Source organism: Schistocerca piceifrons, chromosome 6 (genome assembly GCF_021461385.2).
Source record: "Schistocerca piceifrons isolate TAMUIC-IGC-003096 chromosome 6, iqSchPice1.1, whole genome shotgun sequence".
In the NCBI taxonomy this organism is placed as follows: domain Eukaryota; kingdom Metazoa; phylum Arthropoda; class Insecta; order Orthoptera; family Acrididae; genus Schistocerca; species Schistocerca piceifrons.
The window spans coordinates 30,199,995-30,226,065 of NC_060143.1; the positions used below are offsets into that span (position 1 = coordinate 30,199,995).

Below are 26,071 nucleotides of genomic sequence, written 5' to 3' on the forward strand. Positions count from 1 at the left end.
CATTACTTTCAGAATGACCCTCATAATTACATATTGCCCAAACCCTTATAAAGTCTATGGTAGAAAGTACTCTTACCATTACTAGTCATTTTCTTTATTTTTCTTGTCTAGACATGTTATTCAGTTACAGCTACTCTTGGAAAAATTGTGATTATGCTTCATTTTGCAGTGTTATTAAATAAAAAAGCTACTGGTTTATGAAACATATTTCAAATAAGAAATAGATGTATGCTACACATAATTGATACTAACTAAACTTATGTCAGTTTTTACTTTTCACCATAAACTCATGTTTCCTGTATGTGATTTAACTGAAGACACATCTGGCATACTAGTATAAAGTGAACAAACATCTCATTAAAATATAATAACAAGATTAGTTATTTTTATACTCTAAATTGATGAAAATCTCATAGCTGGTCTTTGTAAATAGCTCATTATAAAATACTGGCTATTGTATAAAACAATACTACATTTCTTAGCTTTATCATTTCTTGAATGGTGACTATTCCCAGGATTTGATCCTTGTTTATTGTAAACACACATATGCTAACACTTCGGTGGCTGTAATACACTAAAACTATACTTCTAGTTAGCTAACATTTGTGCAGCAGCTTTTCAGTCACTTAAATTTCAAATTCAGTGGCACTTAAAGATCCCAGCAATCTTTTCCTGTGTTGAAGTCTGTCAATGTGACACTCTGCCTTCTGTGATGAAGGTAAGGTGCCATCCATTCAAAAGGGATGTTGTTAATTCCATAGTATTTTAGCATGCATAATAAGAGAGCTATTCTTCAAGTAACCTCAAATTGGCTATTAAAAAAAGGGGTAAAAAAGGAAAAAAAAATATTTCGTACAATATGTTCTTATGTGTTGACATCACTTCTCCACTTAGTTGCCACCAAAATTCAGACATTTGTTGTGCTGTGATTGTGCTTCTGTACCCCAAGAATAGGCTGCCTAGTGCTTCAGCACATTGACAGCAAACTCACTGTCAGTTGTGAAATGCTGAGTAGCCAGCTAGGCCTTCACCACGGAGAAGAGATGGTGCAAAGACCAGATTACAGTGGGGTTGTTGGAAAATCTCCTACCGAAAAAGTCTGAGATTTTCCCCCATTGAATTTGCAGCATTGGATCACATATTGTGGGGCAGAATGAATTTTTCTATTTTTTCAAACAATTGAAACTTCATGTGTGAATATCAACAATTAAGGAAAAGATAGAATTGCTGCTTACCATAAAGAAGGCATGTTAAGTTGCAGGTAGGCACAATTATAAGACACCTACACAAAGCTTTCAGCCACAGCCTTCATCAGCAAAAGAAAAACAGAAACACACACTATTCGCACACACAAACAAGCACACATCATGCACATGTGACCATCATACATGAAGTGTTCTTGCTTACTTGCTTGTGTGTATGTATGGTGTGTGTTTCTCTTTTGCTAATGAAGGCTGTGGCTGAAAGCTTTGTATAAGTGTCTTTTGATTGTACCTATCTGCAACTTAATGTGTCTTCTTTATGGAAAGTAACAATCTATCTTTTTCTACATTATTGATTTGTCTATTTTTTACTGATAATTTTTTTAAATTGACCTTTAGGGTCTTATAAGAGTCTCTCAATAAAGTGGTCATGTCACAGTATTCCCTCACATTACTCTTATAAAATCTGCTGTCAAAACTTCTTTGTAATCCCAGAAAAACTGTAATCACCATTTTGTGATTTAATAGCATTTTCTTGAATTGTTTGGGATTACCGGGAGATTGTGTGTGTGTCAACTGTTTTGACTATTCTCTAATTTCAGAGTTCACATATTGAACTCATGTCATGATTCTGTTCAGAAATTGCTCTCTCTCTCTCTCTTCATGGTATCATGGAAGGAATATCAAGGCGGAACCCATTCTTTCTGTTTTGTGAATATTGGTTAGACATTTTGGAACCCACCACGCACAAAACTTATAGTATCCTAACCTCTCCATGACAATGTCAGAGAGGGTAGTCCTTGAAATCTAAGACGCATCTTCAGGAAGTTCAGAAATTGGGAACCAACACTGCACATTCACAAGAACCTCAATATGTTGCACAAATTTGTCAGTCGAATTTGTGTTGCACAAATTTGTCAGTCGAATTTGAATCTCTTTCTACTATTTTAATTATGCCTATCTGTGCAGTCAGATTTGGTTATCTTCTCCACTCCCTCACATTGCTGTCACTCATAACCTCATCCCCTTATAAATGAGATAGTCAACAGTGAGTCTTATTGACATTGACTCCTGCTTGCAGGAAATGAATAACCGAACATGCATTGCAAATGGCAGAAGATGAAGTACCATTGTCCATTTCCTTCACTTCCTCCTTACAGAGCGCTGAATGAAACAGATGCCATCAAGCTAAAAGCATTTGTTTATTTTTAATAGTCAACCAGAAGTTAATTTATGAACATCCCTATAGAATTTTGTGATCCAGCAGATGTTTCATGTCTAACTCAGCCAGAAGGTATTCTGCAGAGAGTCTTGTACAAAAGTCTAACTTAGTGACTGCTAATAAGTACTGATCAGAAATATCAGTCAGTGCTCTAGCATAGGTTTGAAATGACTAGTTATTAATATGTGTCAGTAATTAGAAGTGGTTTCTGCATCTGCAGTTTGGATATGAGTGATATTACAGATATTAAAGTCTGTTTTTCCCATAACTTCTCTCTAAACACTCATTGATTCATTTTTGTGAATACTCAGTGCATCACTTGCTTTCCGTGGTCTTAATGTAATTGTTCAGCATATTTTATTGTTAACATATCACTAATATGGTCAGATAATGCAGTTACTATCAGCTTTACATCTAAATCACAGAAGGCAGTTGGTTCTGGAAACAAATTGGTCAGTAACTTTTGCTGTTTGTCCTTCAATTGTCATTGGGAACATTCATTGACATTCCAGCTGCCTTTTCATTTTACCTCATGGATTTAGATGTTCATCCTTTTTATTCATAAAGCTCCTGATGTTTTGCGCGAAGATATTGAATGACTGTTCTTCAGTTTTTTAGCATGGACTAAACTGCAGTGTTTTATTTTCTCAGTAGCTGTTCCAACTGAACCTATGTTTGTTCTTTAGCTCTGTTTTTTAGACTAAAGTGCCCTCCTACCAGAAGTATATAGATTCAGAGCAAGCCATGTATGTTATTGATATTTTTAATTTTAAAGAGCAATAAATCCATGAAAATAATATGACAATATTTCTCAAAAATCTATAAAAGTGGGTAAAGCAAAGGTAGTCAGCCAGGAGTGTACAAAACTCAAGTTTATTCCTGTATCTTCATTCTTGCTATTTTTTGATTAACAGTATTTTATACTGCAGTGTCTAGTCATGGGTGCAGACAGCTGAAGGCTGGAATGCATAGAGAATGCTGGAGGATGCCTTATCCAGCTTTGGTATTCAATTTGCTTATTATGATATGTCAATACAGAGTTGGTGTTGTTTCATTGCTCAGTAATAAATCTTTCTTTTATCTGTTTAAAACTGAAGTTTAATTTTGATTCAAACAGATGTCTTAATGGAGTATGAGCTGGTAAACATATTGTACAGAGCACTTACGATAAAGAAGAATCATTTTAAATGGAGATACACATTATCATTGCAGTGTCAGAATTCCACTGTAGAATTCATATCTTAATCATAATATACAGATGCTGTTGTCAAGTCACATTAAAGTATTGTAGATTTAAAATTTAAATAACTGTAGTTCTCTTTTTCTTTTTATTGTCAAGGATTTAAAAGTCATAGATTTTGGGCAAGCAGATTTCATGAAAACTCTGGAGCAAGCAATGCAGTTTGGAAAACCTGTGTTACTACAGAATGTACTAGAGGTTCTGGACCCATCACTGCAGCCTATTCTTAACAAAGCTATTATCATCCAAGGTTTGTGATAAGTATTAAATATTGGTATGAGAAAGAAAAATTTTATATTCATATGTGGTTTAAGGTAAATAATAATAAATAGATTTATCATTCAGAACATAATTTAGCTAGTGAAATTTAATTTCCTTGTCTCTGCAAGTTAATATTAGTGCTCTCACTAACTTCGCACTTCTTTCACATAACTTATCAGATCTTTGTACATGTTGCATCATTTCCTCCACATAGATTTTTATGATAAGACTTTCCCAATGTATAGATTGTTCAATGAAATTTTGAGCAAACTATTAGATGTTAGTAACTTGCTATCATCATGGTCAAAAGATTCAGTACCAAAATATTGTGGCAGTAAGTTACTAACATTCAGCAGTTCACCTGAAATTTCATGGAACAATAAGATACCTTTTTGAAGGTAGAAGAGGGGTAATTTGGGGGGTTTACGAAAAGGGGAGGCGGGGTGGGTCACATAGTATAAAACCTGCTCAGCAATTTGGCTGGAGCTGTTGTGGTTTTTCCATCCTCGCTGGTAAAACATTTGCATAAGTATCTGCCATAGATACTGAAAATAGTGTCCCATAGATATTTGTTTGGCCAGCCCATCAGTGCCTTTGTGAATTTATTGATTTTCTGAAATTCTCTTCAGATACTTTACATTTAAATAATCATAAATTTGTGTGGCCAGCCCATCAGTGCCTTTGTGAATTTATTGATTTTCTGAAATTTTCTTTAGATACTTTATATTTAAATAATCATAAATTTCCCCCTACACAGTAGGGAAAATGTTTGGAAATGCATGAGATATTCAGAACTAGAAGTTAACTCTAAAAACACTCTTCTGTCCATTAAAATTAAAATGCCAGAAAGAAAGGACAGCAAATAAAATTGTTTTTACTGCATGCCTACAGAGGAGAATAATAAGAATCATCATCATTTATTGCATTAATGGGCTTTTAAGGCCTACAGCAGCAAAAACAAGAGAAATAACCAAACTTAAAAAATAAAAAATAACACACACACACACACACACACACACACACACACACACACAATAAAAAATTATAAAAGAACACATTACAAAAAGCCCAATAACAAGGATGTGAGGCAGTCACAATGAAGAAGACATGTACTGCAGATAGTCATTGATTGCTGCCCATCTCTAGCTTTATCTTCCACTGTTGTCACCTCAACTTGTTTGAGGATTGTTAATATTCAATCCTTCCATCCAATTCTTGGACATCCCCTTTTTTATTTTATTTTATTTATTTATTTATTTATTCATCCGTGGAACAATAAATATTGTATGGATGTCGTCAGATTACAACACATGAGCACACATTTACATTTACAATTAAACAGGTTTCTCATATTTTGTATAGTTTTTATAACTAGTCATACACATATTTATAATTACATAATATTTTGGTGATAATGTCATATGTTGCTAATAATCTACATATATGTTAAATATTCTTTTACAGTATAAAAACTTTTACTTACTAAAAAGGTTTTAAGCTTTTGTCTGAAAGTGAGGGGCTCATTTATTTCTTTAATTTCTTGTGGTAATTTGTTGTACAGTTTTATCCCATTGTAAAATATACTTTTTTGTGTCTTTGCCTTGTTCTTTCTATCTAGATGGATGTGGTGACAAGCTCTTGTTTCATGGTCATGTATTAGGCTGTTTGTGTTGTACATGTTAAGATTTTTCTTAATGAACATTATGTTCTGAAAGATATACTCACAAGAAACAGTTAGAATTCCTAGCTTTCTAAACAATTCTAGACAGTGGGCCCTGTTGTTGCTATTTGTTATTATCCTTATGGCTCTTTTTTGTACTTTGAACACAGTTCGTATGTTACTGGCACTTGTTCCCCAAAACATGATCCCATAGCTGAGGACTGAGTGTAGATATCCGTAATATGTTATTTTAAGACAGGTATTATTGCATACCGGTGCAAGGATTCTAAGAGCATAGCATGCTGTGGATAATTTCTTTGCCAAAATGTTGACATGGTTTGTCCATTTCAGTTGGCTGTCTACATTCATCCCTAAGAATTTGGTACTTGTTACACATTCTAATTCATTATTATTAACTTTTATTCTAGTGGCATTGTGTTTTTTGTTCAATTGGAAGTTAATATAGTTAGTTTTCTTTACATTTAGGGTTACTTTATTTTTTAATGACCAGTTGTGGACATCATTGAGAGCCTCGTTTGCTCTTTCTGACAGTTGTGTTGGATTTTCACCTGTTATTACTATGTTGCTATCATCAGCAAAAAGTATTTTTTCGCCATGTCTGATACTTTGTGGGAAGTCGTTAATGTATATAAGAAACAATATTGGGCCTAATACACTTCCCTGTGGGACGCCTATATTCACATTTTCTGGGTCAGACAGGTGTTTTATAAGGGAATTGTTTGAAACTTGTGATATCTCAACTCGTTGAACTCTGTTTTCCAAGTATGATTTGAACCACTTCTTTGTCACGCCTCTTATTCCTATTTGCCCTAATTTATGAAGTAAGATTTTGTGGTCAACTGTATCAAAGGCCTTGGACAAGTCTAAAAAGATACCACTTACATTTTCACCTTTGTCCAGTGCTTCTAAAATTGCTTTAGTGAACTGTGCTATAGCATATTGTGTGCCTTTTCCGGGCCTAAAACCAAATTGGTCATTGGAAAGAAGATTATATTTATTCAGGTAATTTAGCAGTCTCTTTTTGACTAGTATTTCTATTATTTTAGAAATTCTTCTTCTTCCGTGTCCGGATGCACCAATTATATCTTCCCTTCCCAGTAATTAGCAACGTAGATTGCTTTGTCATTGACTTTCAAAATATCATCTTTAGTGCATGTCATAGACGTGTCTGGGCAGATCAGTAGGTGGTCCAAGTCCTGTATTGCTCCGCATTCACACCTATCGCTATCACTGTAACCCCATTTAAATAGGTTTGATTTGCACCCAGTTACTCCAGTGCGCAGCCGGTTTAATGACCTCCAAGTTGTAAAAGGTAGTTGAAATCCTGCAGATCCCTCCTCAAGTAGTTCCATTGTGGAGTGTGGCACCATTTCTTCCCAGAGAGATAGCCGCCTTGCGACGGGCTTGGTGGCGAGCTCTTCAGTAGTTTCCATGAAACTCCTGCGGGATTTCAGCCGGACACGTTGTTTTCGGTGCATATACATCGGGTGTCGAGGATCATTCTTTTGTTTTGATCTTTCGATCTCGGCGGCTACTTGTCTGCGGATAGTGGGTGGTGCTATGCCTATGATGGGGTAAATGATGTCTGTGGGAGTTGGTTTGAGGCATCCTGTGGCAATACGTACAGTTTCGTTTACGGCGACGTCAACTTGCTTAGCGTGGGCAGAGTTCCTCCAAACTGGCGCCGCATATTCCGCAGCTGAGATACTCAGCACCAGACCTGTGGTGCGCAAAACATGTGGTTGAGCTCCCCACGATGAACCTGTTAGCTTCCGCAGCATGTTGTTCCTGGCACAGACCTTTTTTTTAGTGTTGTGACAGTGCTGCTTAAAAGTAAGTGCTCTGTCCAATGTTACTCCCAGGTATTTTGGGCTGTTTGTATGTTTCAGCTCTTCCCCTTGCCACATGACTCGGAGTTTCCGTTTGGCTTGTTTGCTCCTAAGATGGAAGGCGGATACTTGTGATTTACTGGGGTTTGGTTTGAGATTATTGCCGTCGTAATAGGTAGCAAGTTCTGTTAAGGCTCCTGTGAGATTCTCCTCCACTTGTTCAAAGGTTTTATCCTGTGTGGCCACTGCTGCATCATCAGCATATATGAACATTCGTGTCTGGTGGCTGATGGGAAGATCATTGGTATAGATGTTAAATAATATTGGAGCCAAAACACTGCCCTGTGCAAGTCCATTTTTCTGTGTCCTCCATCGGCTGTTTTTAGATTGTAAGGTTACATAGTAGCGTCTGTTCTGTAGCATACATTGCACGAACATAGAAAGGGTGTAGTCCTTAGTGACATTATACACTTTCTGGGTAAACAACTTATGGTTAACTGTGTCATCCATAAGTTGCTTACCCAGAAAGTGCACCAAAACCAAAGATTTTAGAAATGATAGACAGTATAGAGATCGGCCTGTAGTTCTCTACATTTTCCACATCTCCGTTTTTAAGGATAGGTATAACTTTTGCTTGTTTTAGGTACTCCGGAAAGTATCCAGACTCGAAAGATTCATTAATTATGTCTGTTAATGGGCCCTTTATGGAGTCTATACAATCTTTAATTACGCAGACTGGAATTTCATCAAGTCCTACTGAAGTTTTATTTTTTAGTTGGTGTACTACTAGTGCCACTTCCCTTTCTGTAGTTGGCAAGAGCACCATTGAGTTTGTTGGCTGGTTCTGAGTAGGTAAATCATACGTATCTGGAAATTTCTGCTGTAATTTTTTTGCAATACTACTGAAATATGAGTTTACAAAGTCAGCTAATTTTTTAGGGTTACCTACTGGTACATCTTTGTTTTTAATATGTGAATTGAGGTCCTTTTTAGCAGAGTTAGATGTTTCCTGTTTGACGATGTTCCAGGCTGCTTTGCTCTTGTTTTCAGCTTCAAGTAATATTTTGTTGTTTGAAAGTTTTTTTGCGGCTAGCAACACCTTTCTGTACATTTTCCTGTACTTTTTGTAGGATTGCAGAACTTCTGGGTTAGACTGATTATTTTTTATGGAGTTGAGATATCTAAGAGTTTCTGAGGATTTTTTGATACCTGTAGTCACCCACTGATTTCTCTTTGTAGTTTTAATTTGATAAAGAGTTTTGGGAAACATCTCTTCAAATCTGAGTTTAAAAATTGACATGAACTTGATAAATTTCTGATTTGCATTGGTTTCTGCATAGACTTCCCTCCAATCTTCTTATTCTAGCTGGGATTTAAACTGATCCAGGGCTGATTTGGAAAACATTCTTTTGTATGTACAAAGTTTAGGAGGAGTTTCTACATTAATGTTAGTTTTTAAGATCTGGCAGAGGTGGTCTGCTAGGCCCAGGTTTTGGACAACAATATGACATTTTTTACTATCAATATCTGTAGCTACATGATCTATAGATGAGGAGGATTCTTTCGTTATTCTAGTTGGACAATTAACAAGGGAGGATATTCCGTAACAGCTTAGAATATTCACATATATGTTGCTAGCCTTATCAGGCTTCATCATATTAATGTTTAAGTCACCACAGATAATTACATTTGCTTTTGGTCCAGAAACCCTGTCTAAGCTTTGATTCAGTTTTGAGAAGAATATATCAATGTCTCCACTAGGAGAGCGGTACACACAAAATATGACTAATTTTTTTGCTATGCCAGGTCCTATTATTTCAACAGCGGAAAGTTCGAAATGTTTGTCCTCACCTAGATCTAAAAGATCATATCTTACTTTAAATGACATACCTTTTTTTACATAGATACATGAACCTCCACCATTCATTGAGATTCTGCTATAGTAACATGCAAGGTCAAATGAGGCTAATGCAATGTGTTCAATTTGCTTCCCTTTGCACCAGTGTTCAGTGATACACAAAATTTGGCTATCAAATTTTTCCAATTCTACTTCTAGCTGTTGTGCTTTGTTCTTTATGACTTGAATGTTTTGGTGAAACACTGTTAGGTATTTGTTTTCACTTATTTTGGTGGCACCTTTCCCTTTAGACCTGATGCTAAAAAATCCTTCAGATGAGCTGGTGGCATGGTTATTCTTCTGTTGATGACAGTGGAGGTGAGTCTGTTGCCGGTTTGACTTGGAAGTTGGTGTATCTGAGGGTATCTGCCTTATGTTAGTCTTGTAACTGAGGCCGGGTACCAAAAATCCTGCAGAGTTGAAAGTTTCCTGGTTCTTGTGCTTCTTCTGTTTGCTTCTGTTACTGATGATGATGGTGAAGCTGGTGAAAAGTCTTTCACTGTTGAAGACTGAGGAGCGGCCAATACTGATGAAAGGTCATTGGCTGTTGGCGCATCAGGCGTTTTTTTTCTTGTTAATGATGCAGTTGCTGATTCCCAGCAGATTGGGAATGGGGGCCCCAGTGTGGGAGGGATCTGTCAGCTCAAAGGATGTGGCCAAACCACTGTAGCCTCTTCTGTCCTAATATTTGGCCAGTATGTGACTTTCCAGAGAAGTGGTACAGATCTTCTTTTGTTCTTTGTTCACATTTAACATAATAACTTGAAGTACCTTTCTCTTTAAGGCACAAATTACTTCTTCAGTTGTTGCTGATGTCACCCAGGTTTCATAATACTTGTTTAGATACATAATTCTTGTTTAAGTCTCTAAGTGATCTGGGGATTTTTGGAGTGCAAAATTTAGTATACACATGTCTCACCTCTGGCAGAAAGAATGGTCTAGCCAGGTTGTATTGTAGTTGAACTGAGCTTGAATGATAAATTCATGTGATTTGATTTGATCAGGGAGACAGAAACAGCAGTGATCCCAGCCCCACTATTGCCCACACCAGAACAGGGTTTATCGTGTGGTTCTATTCCATGTGATTTCTAGTAAGGTGAGGCAGTACACTTAAAGAGTAGTAGGAGGCCCTTTAGTAGTTCTTTATTAGACATAATTTCTTCAGGACACAGTATCCAAATATTCTCCGTCTTTTTCTTCGCATTGGAAGATTAGGTGTGGTGCAGTTTCATCACCCTCTCCGTAAAATGTAACAAGCTTTAGTGACTACATTTCAATTACTTAACTTGCTGAGTGTTGAAAATATTATTAAATATATTGGTCTTTAAATATGTCTGCTTGTGTCTGTATGTGTGGATGGATATGTGCGTGTGTGCGTGTGTATACCTGTCCCTTTTTTCCCCCTAAGGTAAGTCTTTCCGCTCCCGGGATTGGAATGACTCCTTACCCTCTCCCTTAAAACCCACTTCCTTTCGTCTTCCCCTCTCCTTCCCTCTTTCCTGATGAGGCAACAGTTTGTTGCGAAAGCTTGAATTTTGTGTGTATGTTTGTGTTTGTTTGTGTGTCTATCGACCTGCCAGCACTTTTGTTCGGTAAGTCACCTCATCTTTGTTTTTATATATAATTTTTCCCACGTGGGATGTTTCCTTCCATTATATTGATATCATTAATTTGAATCCAACAATTACGTTTGTTATTGTCACTGTTGCATTTCGAAATCTTTTCTGTCGTCTTATTTTCCTCTTTCTGTTTTTGCCAGTAGTTTCACTTTGTATTCACCTTCTCCTTTTTACCGTAATCTGCTATACTATTTTATCCCGCCTATATATATACTCACTAATACGTAACCCACTTCCAAACCATAACCAAAAAAATATTTTTTTTGCCGCTTTCAGCACTACCGCCGCTATAATATCCACCGTTTCTAGTTCACAAACAGCTCCTTTCACCTTTTAAACAACCATTTCGGCCAGTTCTAATAACTTTCACTATATTTCCATTTCCGTTGGTCTTTAAATATGTCTGCTTGTGTCTGTATGTGTGGATGGATATGTGCGTGTGTGCGTGTGTATACCTGTCCCTTTTTTCCCCCTAAGGTAAGTCTTTCCGCTCCTGGGATTGGAATGACTCCTTACCCTCTCCCTTAAAACCCACTTCCTTTCGTCTTCCCCTCTCCTTCCCTCTTTCCTGATGAGGCAACAGTTTGTTGCGAAAGCTTGAATTTTGTGTGTATGTTTGTGTTTGTTTGTGTGTCTATCGACCTGCCAGCACTTTTGTTCGGTAAGTCACCTCATCTTTGTTTTTATATATAATTTTTCCCACGTGGAATGTTTCCTTCCATTATATTGAAAATATTATTGAGGTGTATAACTCAGTTTTAATGCAACTCCTCCACTTAAAATGTCATCTGGGTTCAATTTTATGTAATGTCATGCAACTTTGTGATGAGTTCACCAAAAAATAATGTTGTTGAAACACACAAAATACTTTTAAAGCATGTTTATTGCATCACACAGAAATAGAACTGACATAGGTTTGTTTAGTGGCCAAACCTGAGGACGGCAAGGGTGATACTGCTACTGCCATTGGTGCTTAGATAGGAGAAAGCAATAACTTGAACACTCATATGCATTGTTTGAATTTAACATGATGGAATTTACATTTGGAATTTGTATCATTTCACAAAGCCTGCAATGAAAATCTACCCCACAGATCATCTCAGTGTCTCTGATACAGTTAGTATATTGAAATATCACAGTTTTCATATTAAGGTTTCCTGAAATATACATCAGTAACAATCTCCTAATTTTTTCTGTTAATTACTTTACAGTTGCAGTATAACTTTGGTTTCCAACATGAATCCTGTGTCTTTACAGTGGGGTCTATTGTAATTACTGTTACTCTTCTATGTATAAATTCCATAAAGGCGAAGTTAGCTTCTGTTTGCATTATGTTTAACATATTTTAGATTTATTGTAAAAAATCTCCGTAAACTTACCAGACTTGTTTTAAATTTGTCTTAGTCAGCTAATTTTCATTAATACTGTGTATCAATATTACAGTTTAAACTTCTACATGTATATAACTTCTCAAAAAAAAAAAAAAAAAAAAAAAAAAATCAAGTGGTAGTATCATAATCACCAGTATGGGTGAATCATTCTTTTCGTATAATGCTGCCTTACATACCCCCAATGTATCGCACATAAGAATTATGGGTGAGAATTTACCATGGTGTACATGCACCAAAGTAGGAAGTTTAGTTTACCAATCAAAATAATAAATTTTTGAAAATATAATGTAACTGGGTAGATAAAAAATCTAATCACCAAGTAGAAGTGTCTCGCAACAACTAAAGCTACGGTTGTATAAGACATTAATAATGCCAGTAGTACTTTATGGTTCTCAAACGTGGAGCACTCGAAAACAAGACCTTAAGCGACTGCTAACATTTGAAAGGAAAGTCCTCAGGAAAATATTTGGACCAGTCAGAGATCAGACAACTGGAGAATGGAGAAGACGCCGTAACACTGAATTAGAAGAGCTGTACAAGGAGCCTAACATCTTGGGAGTGATGAGAAGCAAAAGACTGCAATGGGCTGGACATGTTGTTAGAATGAGGGCTACAAGATGGTCCAAAATCACAATGGACTGGATCCCGTCAGGCAGCAGACCAGTGGGAAGACCTAGAAAGAGGTGGATCGATGGAGTGAGAGAAGACCTGTTGCAGCTGGGAGTCACGGAAAACTGGAGACAGATAGTAGAAGACAGAGACGGATGGAGAGCTCTAACTGTGGTGGCGCGCGGTCCTCTGGGCCTCATCGCGTGAAGAAGAAGAATCACCAAGTGGTGGGAGGTGAAAGGACACATATAAAGGTTAAGGAAATCTGCACGTTTTCATATCCAGTGGCTCCTTCTTCTATCAGAAGTGTTGAAGAGGAAAGAAGCGGGCTGAAGAGAAAGGGCTGGTGAGGTTTAAAAAATGGGGAGAGTTCAGAAAAGTCACCCAGAACCCTGGGTCAGGGGAGATGTACCAGAAAGGATAAAAGGAAAGACTGATATTTGGGGACTGCACTGGATGAGAGTTGAAAACCTGAAAGCTTATAGATTACTGACAAGCCAAATATTACTGACAAAACGCTGTGCATTAGTTAACTAGAGTGGAAAGCTAAGTGTGTTGTATATGGTAGAGGCAGTGGTGGTGGTGGTGGTGGTGGTGGTAGTGCTGGTGCTGGGGGAATAGACAAGTCATAAAATAAAAGATGTGGAAAACTAAAAGGGAGTGAAGAATGGAATAGTTACTGCGAAGAAATGGTGAGACCGAAGAAATTAAAGTAAATTATGGGCAGGTGGCTGATGAGACCAAGGACATATTGTAATACCAGTACCCACCTGTGATGTTTGTGGAAGCTAGTGTCGAGGGGGAAGATTCCAGATGTCATGTGTGGTGGAAGAGGTGCTGAGGTCAAGACATATTGTAGTACATGATCTGCAACAGGTATTGTGTGTTTCAGTGTACATCCTCCGTCTATGTCCATTCACTCTGACTGATAACTTGGTGGTAGTCATACCAATGTAAAAGGCAGAATAGTATTTACATAGCAATATGTGTCATTTCACTGGTGACTTTCCCTTTGACAGTATATGTTTCGAAAGCACAGGGCTGGTATAGGTGGTGTTAAGAGAGTTCTTAGGACAAGTCTTACAGCAGGGATGGTTGCAGGGATTGAAGCCATAGGGTAGGGAAATGGGTGCAGAGGCAGTGTGGGCCTGAGAAAGACCTTGTGGAAACTGTGAGGGTGATGAAAAGCTATTCTAGGTGTGGTGGGCAAAATGTCAGACAAAATGGACCACATTTCAGGGCATGATTTTAGAGAGTCATAGCCTTGTCAAAGTAGCTGATTAATACATTCAAGACCAGGATAATACTGAGTGATAAGAGATGTACTTCTAAGTTCATTTTTGAGGGGTCAGCAGTACCAGGATGTGATGGCCCAGGAAATCTGTTTCTGAACTAGGATGGTAGGCCAATTACATCAATTGAAGGCTGAGGTGAGAATGGTGGTGTATTGCTCTAAGGAGTGTGTGTCTAACCAAATAAATTTTCCTCAAATTCCAAGGGTTGTCAGTGCTTGTAGAAGGTGGTGTCCCCCTAGAGAGGTGGATGGCACATTCACGTACATCATTCCATGCTGGTTCATTTCTATGCCAGAGTGGATAGTGAGTGCCAGGCTCTTGGAAACCAATGACTAGATGTTTTCAGTGGGTGAGAGATCTGGAAAATGGGCTAGCCAGGGCATCAGTCAAACACACTCTTGTATTGATATAGTTCAGGAGGATGCACAGACAACATGTGACCCAGTGTTATCTTATTGAAAGTCTAAGTCAAAGAGACCTTAAATATAAGGCACAGTCACCAGCCTCAACACACAGAAATGTGATCTGTGCTGTCTAAATTATCAGTTGTGCAAATCAGAGGTGATTGTGTTGTGTACCTACTGGCACCACATACCATCACACCATGTGTGGATTCCTTATGATGAGGAATGAAGTCAGGCAACATCTGTTATCCTCAAAACCTCCATACATGGATACATCCTCTGTGATGATGTGTTCAGACCAAGGACTCATCTGAAAGGGCTAGATGGTGATACACCTGTGTCTATTGTTGTCATTCACTGTACCACTATTAACATGTCTATCTCTATTGCCACATCATAGGTAGACATGACAATTGCTGCTGTGCTGACAGTCTATAGTGCTTCAGAAGTTGTGGCACTGTCTGTGTGTATATTTCTCTTGCTGCAAATGAGCCCATTTCCTGTCTCAAAGTACATGACATGGCTGTATGTTCCAGTGTGGTTTAACAAACAGTATGTGTGTTGTCTTAGTTGGTGTTCATGTGGAACAATAAATTGCAGCTTCAATAAATCACAATCTTACTGCTGTCTAATTCTAATGCCTAGTTGATGCTTTTCCTTCTTACATGAAGTGTAATACGATATTCTTTCAAACAACCAATATCCAAACCCAGTTTCTGTATGAGATACGTGCTGCATGAATTTTCCTTGTAATATATACTTCTACTTTGTACAGTTGCCTAAAATGTTAATGATTTGCATATCCAAGCGTGTCATATGCTTCATGCAAATTTGACTTTTGTTTGCAATACTTTTATGGTAGTGAAACTGTAATGGTCAATAGTACCTTGACAACAACATGCACAAGTCTGTCTGGAAAAGTAACACTTTGATTCATTACACAAGTAACTCAATATATTATCATGTTCAGCTTGAACAACATCTCTGAGTTACAACAATCATATTGAAGCATTAAAATTCTGGCAAAAGTAATATAGTAATAACTATTTATTTAATATGTATGGCTCTAATATGAGAATAAATAAATAAATTCAAATTCTGTAATTCTGTCACTAAATATCATTTTATTGCTATGCCTATTGCTATGTGAAGTCTTTCATCAATGCTACTTGCCAATATTAGTCTGATTTCATGCACAATGATGTTTTCACTTATTGGTGTGTAACAGTGGAATAATAACTTTTCTATCTCTTTTCTGTTAAATGTCTTTTAAAGGAATGATGTAAGTGCAGTGCAGCCGAGTTTTATAGTGGTGTCTCAATAGACTAGAAACAGTTGGAAGACTGACTTCCTGGAGGGGCCACTTCCTGTTTACTCTCAAAATAACACTGCACTTTCTCAGGCAACTGTGAGTTGTGAAATCTACTGATACAGAATTTTGACAACTGAGCAGCAGATGGGGCTATGTAATTATGAAATAAATACAAAGCTTTTACTACAGGCATGTAGAACAGTGCAAAAATTGTATAGCTTTCTGATAAAGTCTTGTACACAAGACGTGAGCCTTACTCTGAAAAATAATACAAAGCTGAATGTGAATAACTCTTAATATGTTGAATGAAAACGCCTTCACCCATGTTAGTTCACAGTTGTTATTTAATTTGAGCAGTCAGTTTCAACATTACATTACACCACCTTCAGGCACCTGTGTAAAGACAAAAATGGTAATAGTGTGAAATACATGACAAAAACATCAGTGTAAGTATTATATATAGTGGTAATATGTAGTAACATGTAACAATACCAAACTGTAAGGTGGTTACATCAAAGTTGAAGATAAATTAAAAAATAAAATGAGAAAACAGGTGCACACGATATTGATATAAACTAGGGAACAGAATATATATTCCATGAAAAATTGTAAAAAAGAACCTGCTAAATAGAGGTCAATATTGCATGTTATGCCTAGATAATCACAGTGTAATGCTAATGTTAGTGCCCATGAAATATCTGGAGCAAGACAGTCACAATCATATACTGATGGGTGCAAACTGAAGATAAAATATTTATTTATATGTCTTCACAGACCAATAGAACATTAAACCACTTACGGAGGTCAGCTCCATGTTGACTATCTGTACTGCTGTGTTCCATACATTAAAAATAACTAATAAAACAAGAATATAAACTTACGTCAATACAGTCTGACAATCACAGATTCATAAGGTGCCAACTATTTATTAAAAATATTTTTAATGAACGAAACTGTGAATCTAATGTAATATACTGCAACAAATTACCACTAAGCAGGAAGTATTGAAATATATGGAGAAGGTCATAACCAACATTGACAATAAAGTGAGAAGTCTGCTAGTAGGCAGCCATGTGGCTAGGAGATATACCAAACTATAAACTATGATGTAAGTCCAAAGAAGAGTACTACAATACATACACAGTATATTAGAAAGTAAATCAGAACAACCAAAGTCGCATACCTCTACATGACTGATAGCTCTTAAGCAGAGTAAGACAAAGGGAAGTACGAGGGCTATGCCGAAAGTTTTTAGCAGCCCGTAAACCATAGAGCGGAGGACAATGGTGTTGTTTTCATTCAAAAGAGCGATGTTTTTTGACCTTGGGACATGCGCGGGCAGCCGCTGGCTAGCGGTGATCCCCCCCACAGCGCGGTAAGAAAGCACAGGCAGTGCTGAGTCAGAGACGGTGCAGGATGGAGCTGTTGCGCCGCGACTTTCGCACCATGATTTTTCATGATTATAAAAAGGGTATAAGTGCCGAAGAATGCCATTCTTCTTTGCTGTGTGTTTTTGGTGAAGCTTCCCCTTGTAGGGCCACAGTTGGAAATTGGTTTCACGAGTTTTTGAGGGGTCGGCAGTCAGTTGAAGATGAACCTCGTCCCGGTCGGCCAGCAACAGCTGTGACTCCTGAAAACATTGATGCCGTGAGGAAAATGATCAAAGAAGATCCACATCTTACATTTTGCGACATTGAAGGGACAATTTATTGGATCAACAGCAGCACAGACCATTGTTCATAGTCACTTAGGCCTTACTAAGAGATGTGCCCATTGGGTGCCACATTCCCTGACAGAAAGCCAAAGGAGGAGAGAGTGGACTGGTGTTGTTTCATGCTCGAAAAATTCAATGGAGGTTAAGTCCCAAGACACCTATAATATCGTCGCAGGTGATGAAACGAGGGTCTACCATTATGACCCTAAAACAAGGAGACAGTTTTCTGTGTGGTGCTTTCCAGGGTAGGAACCACCCACAAAAGTTCGATGAAATCGGAGCTCTGGAAGAAAGATGGTGGCAACTTTTTCACAAAGATCAGGCATCTCACCTCTGTGACCTTGGACACGTGTCGTACAGTCAATGCTGAATGGTGCGTAAACGATTGTCTTCCAAAAGACATCACCACATGGAAGTCACAGCATCCAAAGTCCAAGAGTGGGCACCCTCTGCTACATCACGACAGTGCATCTGCGCACGGGGCTGCCAGAACGATGGACTTTCTGGAGAAAGAAAAAGTGCGAGTGTTACCCCATCCCCCCTATTCACCTGACCTGGCCCCCTGTGACTTCTTTCTGTTCCTTAAGACTAAGGAAAAAATTCGAGGGCAGCGGTTTTCATCAGATGAAGAGGCCATTGCAGTGTACGAGAGTGCACTAAGTGACATCCCAAAAGAAGCTTGGATGAACACATTTTCTAAGTGGTTTCAGAGAATGGAAAAATGTATACATGCTAATGGAGAGTATTTTGAAAAGTTGTAAACGTTTTTTTGCAAATAAATTTTTTTTCACACATTCTGCTAAAAACTTTCAGCATAGCCCTCATATAACCTACTATCAGGAAAACAACCAGAGAATGTGTGTCAGGGTGCACCATACAATGTGTAATATGTCAGTTGGTACCTTCATGGGTAGGTGCTTATATGAGAATATGGATGTCAAGGAATATACCAAACACTATGCCAGGCATTATCAAGACATTAGATGTATGGGCATGCATTCTGAACAACATACCCATATCAGCTAAAAAGAGTATAGATGTGTGAAAATGAACACCCATCATGTACCATGATAACAATGTAATGAACGAAGAACTCACAACATTAACCCCATAATGCTAATGAATGTAGTGTAGCAACCTTCATGGTTGCACATCGATGAATGAAAGCAAGCTAGTGAGTAGGTCAAAGCAATGTTAACTTGCATCTTATGGGAATGGTGAAAAGTTAGAAGCATACTAAAACGTAAAAACATCTATGCATTCTCATGAAAAATGGCATTAAAAACCAAGTAAGAAAAATGTGTAAAAAAATATTCCTGTACATACTGAAGACCAGTAAAACAGTATCAAGTGTAGTTACACAGCTAGTGTAGGAAATTGCTAGCAAGAAGTACAACAGTCACAACCTACAATTATATAATCTTCATAAAGTGGTATCCCATACTGTTGGCATTACGTTGTTAATGTTGTGAGTCCTTCCTTCATTACATTGTTATGATGGTACATGTTCATTTCCTCACATCTATACTCTTTTTAGTTGACATGGATATGTTGTTCAGATTGCACGCCTGTACCTCTAATGTCTTAATAATGCCTGACGTAGTGTTTGGTATATTCCTTGAAATCCATATTCTGATTTAACCACCTAGCCACGAAGGTACCAACTGACATTTTACACATTGTATTGTATATCCTGGCACATGTTGTCTGGTTGTTTTTCTGATCATAGGTTATACTTTTCTTTGTCTTACCCTGCTTAAGAGCTTGTGATGTTCGCCTGCTTTATTCCTTCACTGAGAGTCTTCGGTGTCAATGGGAAGTGGAAGTTCAACACTGACTACTGTCAATGATGAAGCCAACAGTTGCACAATTGTGTTTCACAGTTCTTTACTTTCACTGTTCAAAACTACCCCAATATTACACAATTATATGGCAAGTTCACTGTTGGTAAATATTGATAAGCCTTGTTAATAGGTTGCAGGAGGACATGAGCAAATTGCTACAGTAGTTTGCTGCTGAACATCTATGAACTGTGAAAACCTAACCACACAGTTCACAGTTCTTGCAGAATAATACGGTACGTGTGACACTATTTCTCAAATAAATTGAACAGACATGGTCATTAACTGTTTTAACACACAGCCTATTTGTGTTACACTTATTCCACTGTTAAGTTGATGCATTGTTGTTAAGCTAACCAATACATAATTCCCGTGTGAAAATCGGCTGTGGACTGGATTTTATATATCCTCACAATAATAGCCACTGAAACTATACAGTGTTCGATGTTTAAGTTAAAGAAATTACAATTAAGACATAACTCATTCAGTTAACTGAATACATAAAAAAACCTCCTTTGTAACAGTTCCTCGTATCACAAATGTCAGGCCAAATTATTTGTTTAAATAATGAAGTTAACAGCTATTGTTATACAAATAATACATTTGACAAACCTGTTAATTATTTTGGAATTAATTAAGGACTGGTTTGCTAGTATATTTCTGAATAGAGCCAAATAAATACTTTAAGAATCCTAGTAGTTCTTCCTCCAAATGTTTATAGTTAGTACATAATTTCTATTTGTTTATAAGTCAACATTAGAAGCTAAGTCACAGAACAATTACTGATTTCACCCTGTAATAAAAGTATTAATTAGAAATGGTCAAAATAAATTAGGAAATTAATTACATACACAAAAATAAGCACATAATTAGACCTGGTGCAATATTCCTTAATACTGAGGGCCAACCTTTTTCTTTTACGGTAAAGCAGATTATACTCATGCACTTAATGGTAATTAGGTAAAAATGAAGATGAAAATTAATTTAAGGAGGCAGATAGCAAAACAAGAGAGGAAGTAAAGAGATCCCAGCTTGCTTCGTCACAAGCTACATGTCATATATAGGTATGTGTCTTTGGTTGTTCTGAATAAAGTGAATGGCTTTCTAATATACTGTGTATGTATTGTAGTACTCTTCCTTAGACTTACATCATAGTTTATAGTTTGGTATATCACCTAGCCACACAGCTGCCTACTGGAAGCTTCTCACTTTCTTGTTAATGTTGGTTATGACTCTTTGACCTTTTCCATATGTTTCAATACTTCCTGCTTAGTGGAAAATTGTTGCAGTGTATTACATTAGATTTACACTTTGGTTCATTAAAAATATTTTTAGTAAATAGTTGGCACCTTATGAATCTGTGATTGTCAGAGTGTATTGACGTAAGTTTATATTCTTGTTTTATTAGTCCTTTTTAATGTATGGAACATGGCAGTACAGATAGTTAACATGGGGTTGACCTCCGTAAGTGGTTTCATGTTCTATTGGTCTGTGATGACATATAAATAAATATTTTATCTTCAGTTTGCACCCATCAGTATATGATTGTGATTGATTTTGTAGTAACACTGTTCACGTTTACGTAGCACTTCACTTAGCATAGACCGGGACTGTGTCCTAGGCATGCCCAATGTTAACTGACTGGGCACGGCCCATGCTGCCCGAGTTGTTGTTGTTGCTGCTACGCCGGCAGAGGTCACGTCCGAATTCTCGCGTGCCCTCTGGTGGACGGGACTCTACTTGCGGCAACTACCGTCCGTGATGCGCCGTGCCGATGTGCGCCTCCCGTGATCTTTCTGGTGGCTACTGCACTGCTTCTCCTTCGGGGGGTGAAGCCACTGTGATCCACTGCATCGGAAGGTGGAGCATCGGGCAGGAGCGATGACCTCCACATCCATTGGAAGCCAGAGTCGAGGGGATCTGCCAACCCTCGAGCCGGAACCTTCGAATATGGCTGGAAGTGACCCACACGAAGAGGCCCCCGTCGTCCCACCACCAGAGCCCAGGACAGAACGGGCGACAAGCTGTCGAACTCCGGATCCTGTTCCACCCCAGGAGGGGCAAGACCCAGTGGCGGGGACGATGGGGAAGGGATGACCACAGGTGAACCAGCCTCCTGAGAAACCATCCTGCGAGGGGGGCCGGCTCTCACTGGGGCATCTCGAACGATGGCGATGCCGGTGCTGGAGCTGCTGGAGGCTGCCAAGGTGGAGAACCATCGCAGCGCGACAGAGTCACAGCGGGGAGAGGCGGTAACGTCCCCTGAGAAACCAACACGGGTGCTGGCAATGGGGAAGCCGGTGTCCGAGAGGTCGGAGGGTGGGTGCCCAAATGTGGACGTAGCTGATTTTGGTGACGACACACCACCCGGTCCCCCGCCTGCAAGATATAGAGCCGGCGGCCATTTCGGCGCAGGACCACTGCCGGTATCCAACGTGGATTGCGACCAAACCCACGGGCCCAGGCCGACATACCCAGTGGAAAGCCAGGTACTCCATTTTGCGAAGACTGGCGAGGACCAGGCTGGAGGAGGTGCAGCAGAGTCCTAGGTTGGCACCCATGGAGGAGCTCTGCGGGGCTGCGTTCTCCCATTGGTGTGGTCCGGTATGCCGTCAGGAAAAACGTCAATGCTTCCTCCGCAGGAAATTCGTGCACATACTTTTTCATCTGTGTCTTAAATGTGCACACCATGCACCCAGCTTCCCCATTTGATTGTGGATGGAAGGGGGGGAGAGCAAATGTGCCGAATACCGAAGCGCCTACAAAAATCCTGGAAGGTCTGCAAAATAAACTGCGGTCCATTGTCCGAGACCAGGGTGATTGGCAGACCTTCCACAGAAAAGATTTTTGCTAGTGCCTGGATTGCAACTTCGGAAGTGGTTGAGGAGCAGCAAACCACACAAGGGAATCAGGAATAAGCATCAATGACAATGAGCCAAAAGCCATTGAGAAACGGGCCCGCAAAATCGATGTGAACATGTTCCCATGCTTGGGTTGCCGGCAGCCCTGAAGAGAACGCTACCCTGGGAGATGCCTGTTGGCTCGCACACTGGGAACAGGCGGCCACCAAGTGCTCGATTTCTCTGTCAATACCGGGCCAGTACACATGTCTGCGAGCCAAGGTTTTAGTACGGGAAACACCCCAGTGCCCCGCATGTAATAACGTGAGGACCTCCCTTCGTAAACTTGCAGGAACAATCACGCAAGGAGCTGTATCATCGATAGCCAGAAGGAGAACTCCTTCCAAGACCGAGAGGCGGTCTCGTAGAATAAAATAATTACGAAGAGGGTCCGAGGCCCGGCCTGGAGGGTGGGATGACCACCCCTGCTGAATGAGGTGTGCCGGAGAACCGGGTCAGCTGCCGTTTCCCTGGTGACTCAAGAACTAGTGATCGGGAAGCCATCAACCGCTTGGCGGGATGCCACATTCAAATGAAAACACATAATCTCCTCTTGATCGAATGTAGGATCCGGGCCCACCGGAAGACGGGAAAGAGCGTCGGCATTGGCATGCTGTCCGGTAGGGTGAAATTGAATGTCATAATGGTACTTAGAGAGGAACAGAGCCCAGCGCTATAGTCTGTGGGCCGCCCTATCTGGAATCTGAGAGGCGGGGGCAAATAATGATATTAACCGCTTATGGTCAGTGATTAACTGAAACTTCATACCATACAAGAAAGGGTGAAACTTGGTAACAGCGTAGACAATGGCCAAAGCCTCTTTTTCCACCTGGGAGTAATGGGCCTGTGCGGGACTAAGAGTTTTAGATGCAAACGTCAGTGGTTGCTCAGAACCATCTGCGTTGCGATGGGCCAGGACTGCCCCCACCCCATACTGCGAAGCATCTGTAGCCAGGACCAACGGCTTATGGGGGTCAAAAGTAGCCAAACAAGGTGCTGATGTGAGGAGGCCCTTCAACGAGGTGAACGCTCACTCGCATGCAGGCGACCAATCAAAAGGAACACCCTTGCGCAGAAGGCAGTACAGGGGGCGGGATATGGTGGAAGCCCTGGGAATGAACCAGTGGTAATAGGCTATCTTGTCTAAAAAAGCTTGTAACTCTTTCAGCGAAGCAGGCCGAGGAAGGTCGACGATACCTTGGACCAAACTTCCTAGTGGCTGGATGCCGTGCCGAGAGATGGTGTAGTCCACATACTCAATGGACAGTTGGAAGAAGTTTGACTTATGCAGGTTGCAATGCAAGCCCACAGGCCTGAATTTGAGAAAGAGGGTGCGAAGGTTGTGTGAGTGTTCCTTCGTGCTGTGGCCTGTGACAATTATGTCATCCAGGTAATTAATACAATGAGGGATTGACGACGTGACGTGCTCAAGATAACGCTGGAATATCACCAGGAGCACTGGATATTCCGAAGGCCAACCGCTGGTATTGGTAAAGGCCAAACGGGGTGTTGATGACCGCGAGCCGTTTGGAGTCCTCATCAAGTGGTATCCGATGATAAGCCTCCGAAAGATCGATTTTCGAAAAATATTGGCCTCCCGGCACGGCGGAGAACAATTCATCAGCATGAGGCAAAGGATAGGTGTCCACCACCAATTGCGAATTAATGGTGGCCTTGAAATCGCCACAAAGACGTAATTTTCCCGAGGGCTTCCTTACAATAACAAGGGGCGAAGCCCACTCACTAGAAGAAATGGGAAGAATGACCCCTAGGGCTGTCAACCGGTCTAGCTCTTCCTTTACCTGAGGGCGGAGAGCCAAGGGGATCTGCCTCACGCGTAGAAAACGCGGGCGCGCCGATGCCTTCAATGTTAAGTGAGCTTCAAAATCTGAAACACGCCCCAAGCCCTCCTCAAAGATATCTGGAAAGTCTGAGATCAAAGATTCCAATGATTGATAGGGAACATCTTCGGAGACCAACTGTATGGTGTCAGCAATAGAAAAACCAAAAGCTTGAAAGGCATCCAGGCCAAAAAGGTTAGCGGGCCTCGCATCACTGACAACAATAAAAGTAATAGGCTGAGTGACTGATTTGTAAGTCACGTCGGTAGTGAATTCACCCAGTAGGGGAATAAACTGTTTACCATAATCACGTAGACGCCGGTAAACTGGCGCCAACGGGGGCGATCCAAGGTCAGAATAAGTTTGTGCATTCAACAACGAAACTGCCGCGCCCATATCTACTTGCAGTTGTAACCGGCGCGACCGAACCGACACCTCCATAAAGAGTTTGCGTGCCGATGCGTCGGGAGCCTGGCCTGATGAAACTTCCTGAATGTCAACGTCCATGTCGTCTGTACCTGCTTCCTTCAGTTCTTTTGAGGCTGAGTGGCAAACTTTAGCAATGTGACTTTTTTTATTACATTTGCGACAAACGGCCCAACACTGGGGGCACTCTGACCAATCATGATGTATATAGCACGACGCACAGGACGGCAACAGGGGCCGGTGGCCGGAATTCTGTTTATGCGCCGTGCGGGAGCGGCGATAACAGCCGGATTGTACCGCTCGCACGTCGTCCACCCCGGACACAGTGGACGTGGACGCGCCGCCCTGAACCGCCGCGGCGTCGCACCACGCTTCCAGCTGTTGACCTGCGGCGTGAGAGACTTCATACGATTGAGCAATGGACAGGACTTCCTCAAGTGAAGGGTCTTCTAACTGCAGGGCCCGTTGCCGGACCTCCCTATCAGGGGCCGAACGAACAATGACGTTGCGTACCATAATGTGGGCATACGACTCTCGCGACTGCTCCGTGACAAAATGATACTTGCGACTAAGACCGTGCAGGGTAGCGGCCCACGCCCGGTAAGACTGAGGGGCTGTTTCTTGCATTGATGGAACTCGACCCTAGCCGCCACAACATGCGTGTGGTGGCAATAATATAAAGACAGCAATGAACACAATGCGTCAAAAGACAAGGAAGAGGGTTCCTGCAACGGTGCTAGCTGCCGCAAAACTTGATACAGCGAGGGAGATATCCAAGACAAGAAGAGAGCACGACATACCTCCGCATCGGCAACATGAAACGCCTGGAAATGCTGCCGAAGGCGATGTTCATATGCGTCCCAATCCTCCGCCGTCTCGTCATACGGGGGAAAGGGAGGAGGGAATGGCGCTGGAGCAGACTGCATGGAGAGCAATGCCGGAAGCACTTGTTTCATGGTGGCCATGAGCTCCGTCTGCTGCTCAACCAAAACCCGCACTAAATCCTCCAATGCAGTGGAGAAGCTGCGAAACCGGAACAACGACGCAACACGCGAAAGAACGACCCTACTTGTTGCCAATTGTGTAGTAACACTATTCACATTTACGTAGCACTTCACTTAGCATAGACCGTGACTGTGTCCTAGGCATGCCCGATGTTAACTGACTGGACAGGGCCTGTGCTGCCTGAGTTGTTGTTGTTGTTATGCCGGCAGAGGTCGCGTCCGAATTCTCGCGTGCCCTCTGGTGGACGGGACTCTACTTGCGGCAACTACCGTCCATGATGCGCCGTGCCGATGTGCGCCTCCCACGATCTTTCTGGTGGCTACTGCAGTTTTGTTCAGATGTTTCACAAGCATTGACATTAGAGTCACACTGTGATTATCTA

General features: G+C 40.4%; 1 protein-coding gene across 1 annotated transcript in view; it reads left to right on the plus strand.

Annotated features, from left to right (window-relative positions):
• The window catches only part of LOC124802831 (dynein axonemal heavy chain 2), a 1,031,222-nt gene that overhangs the window by 848,488 nt on the left and 156,663 nt on the right, over positions 1–26,071 (plus strand). The window contains 1 exon segment of the mRNA XM_047263843.1: positions 3,764–3,914. Coding sequence (XP_047119799.1) covers positions 3,764–3,914 — 151 coding nt within the window.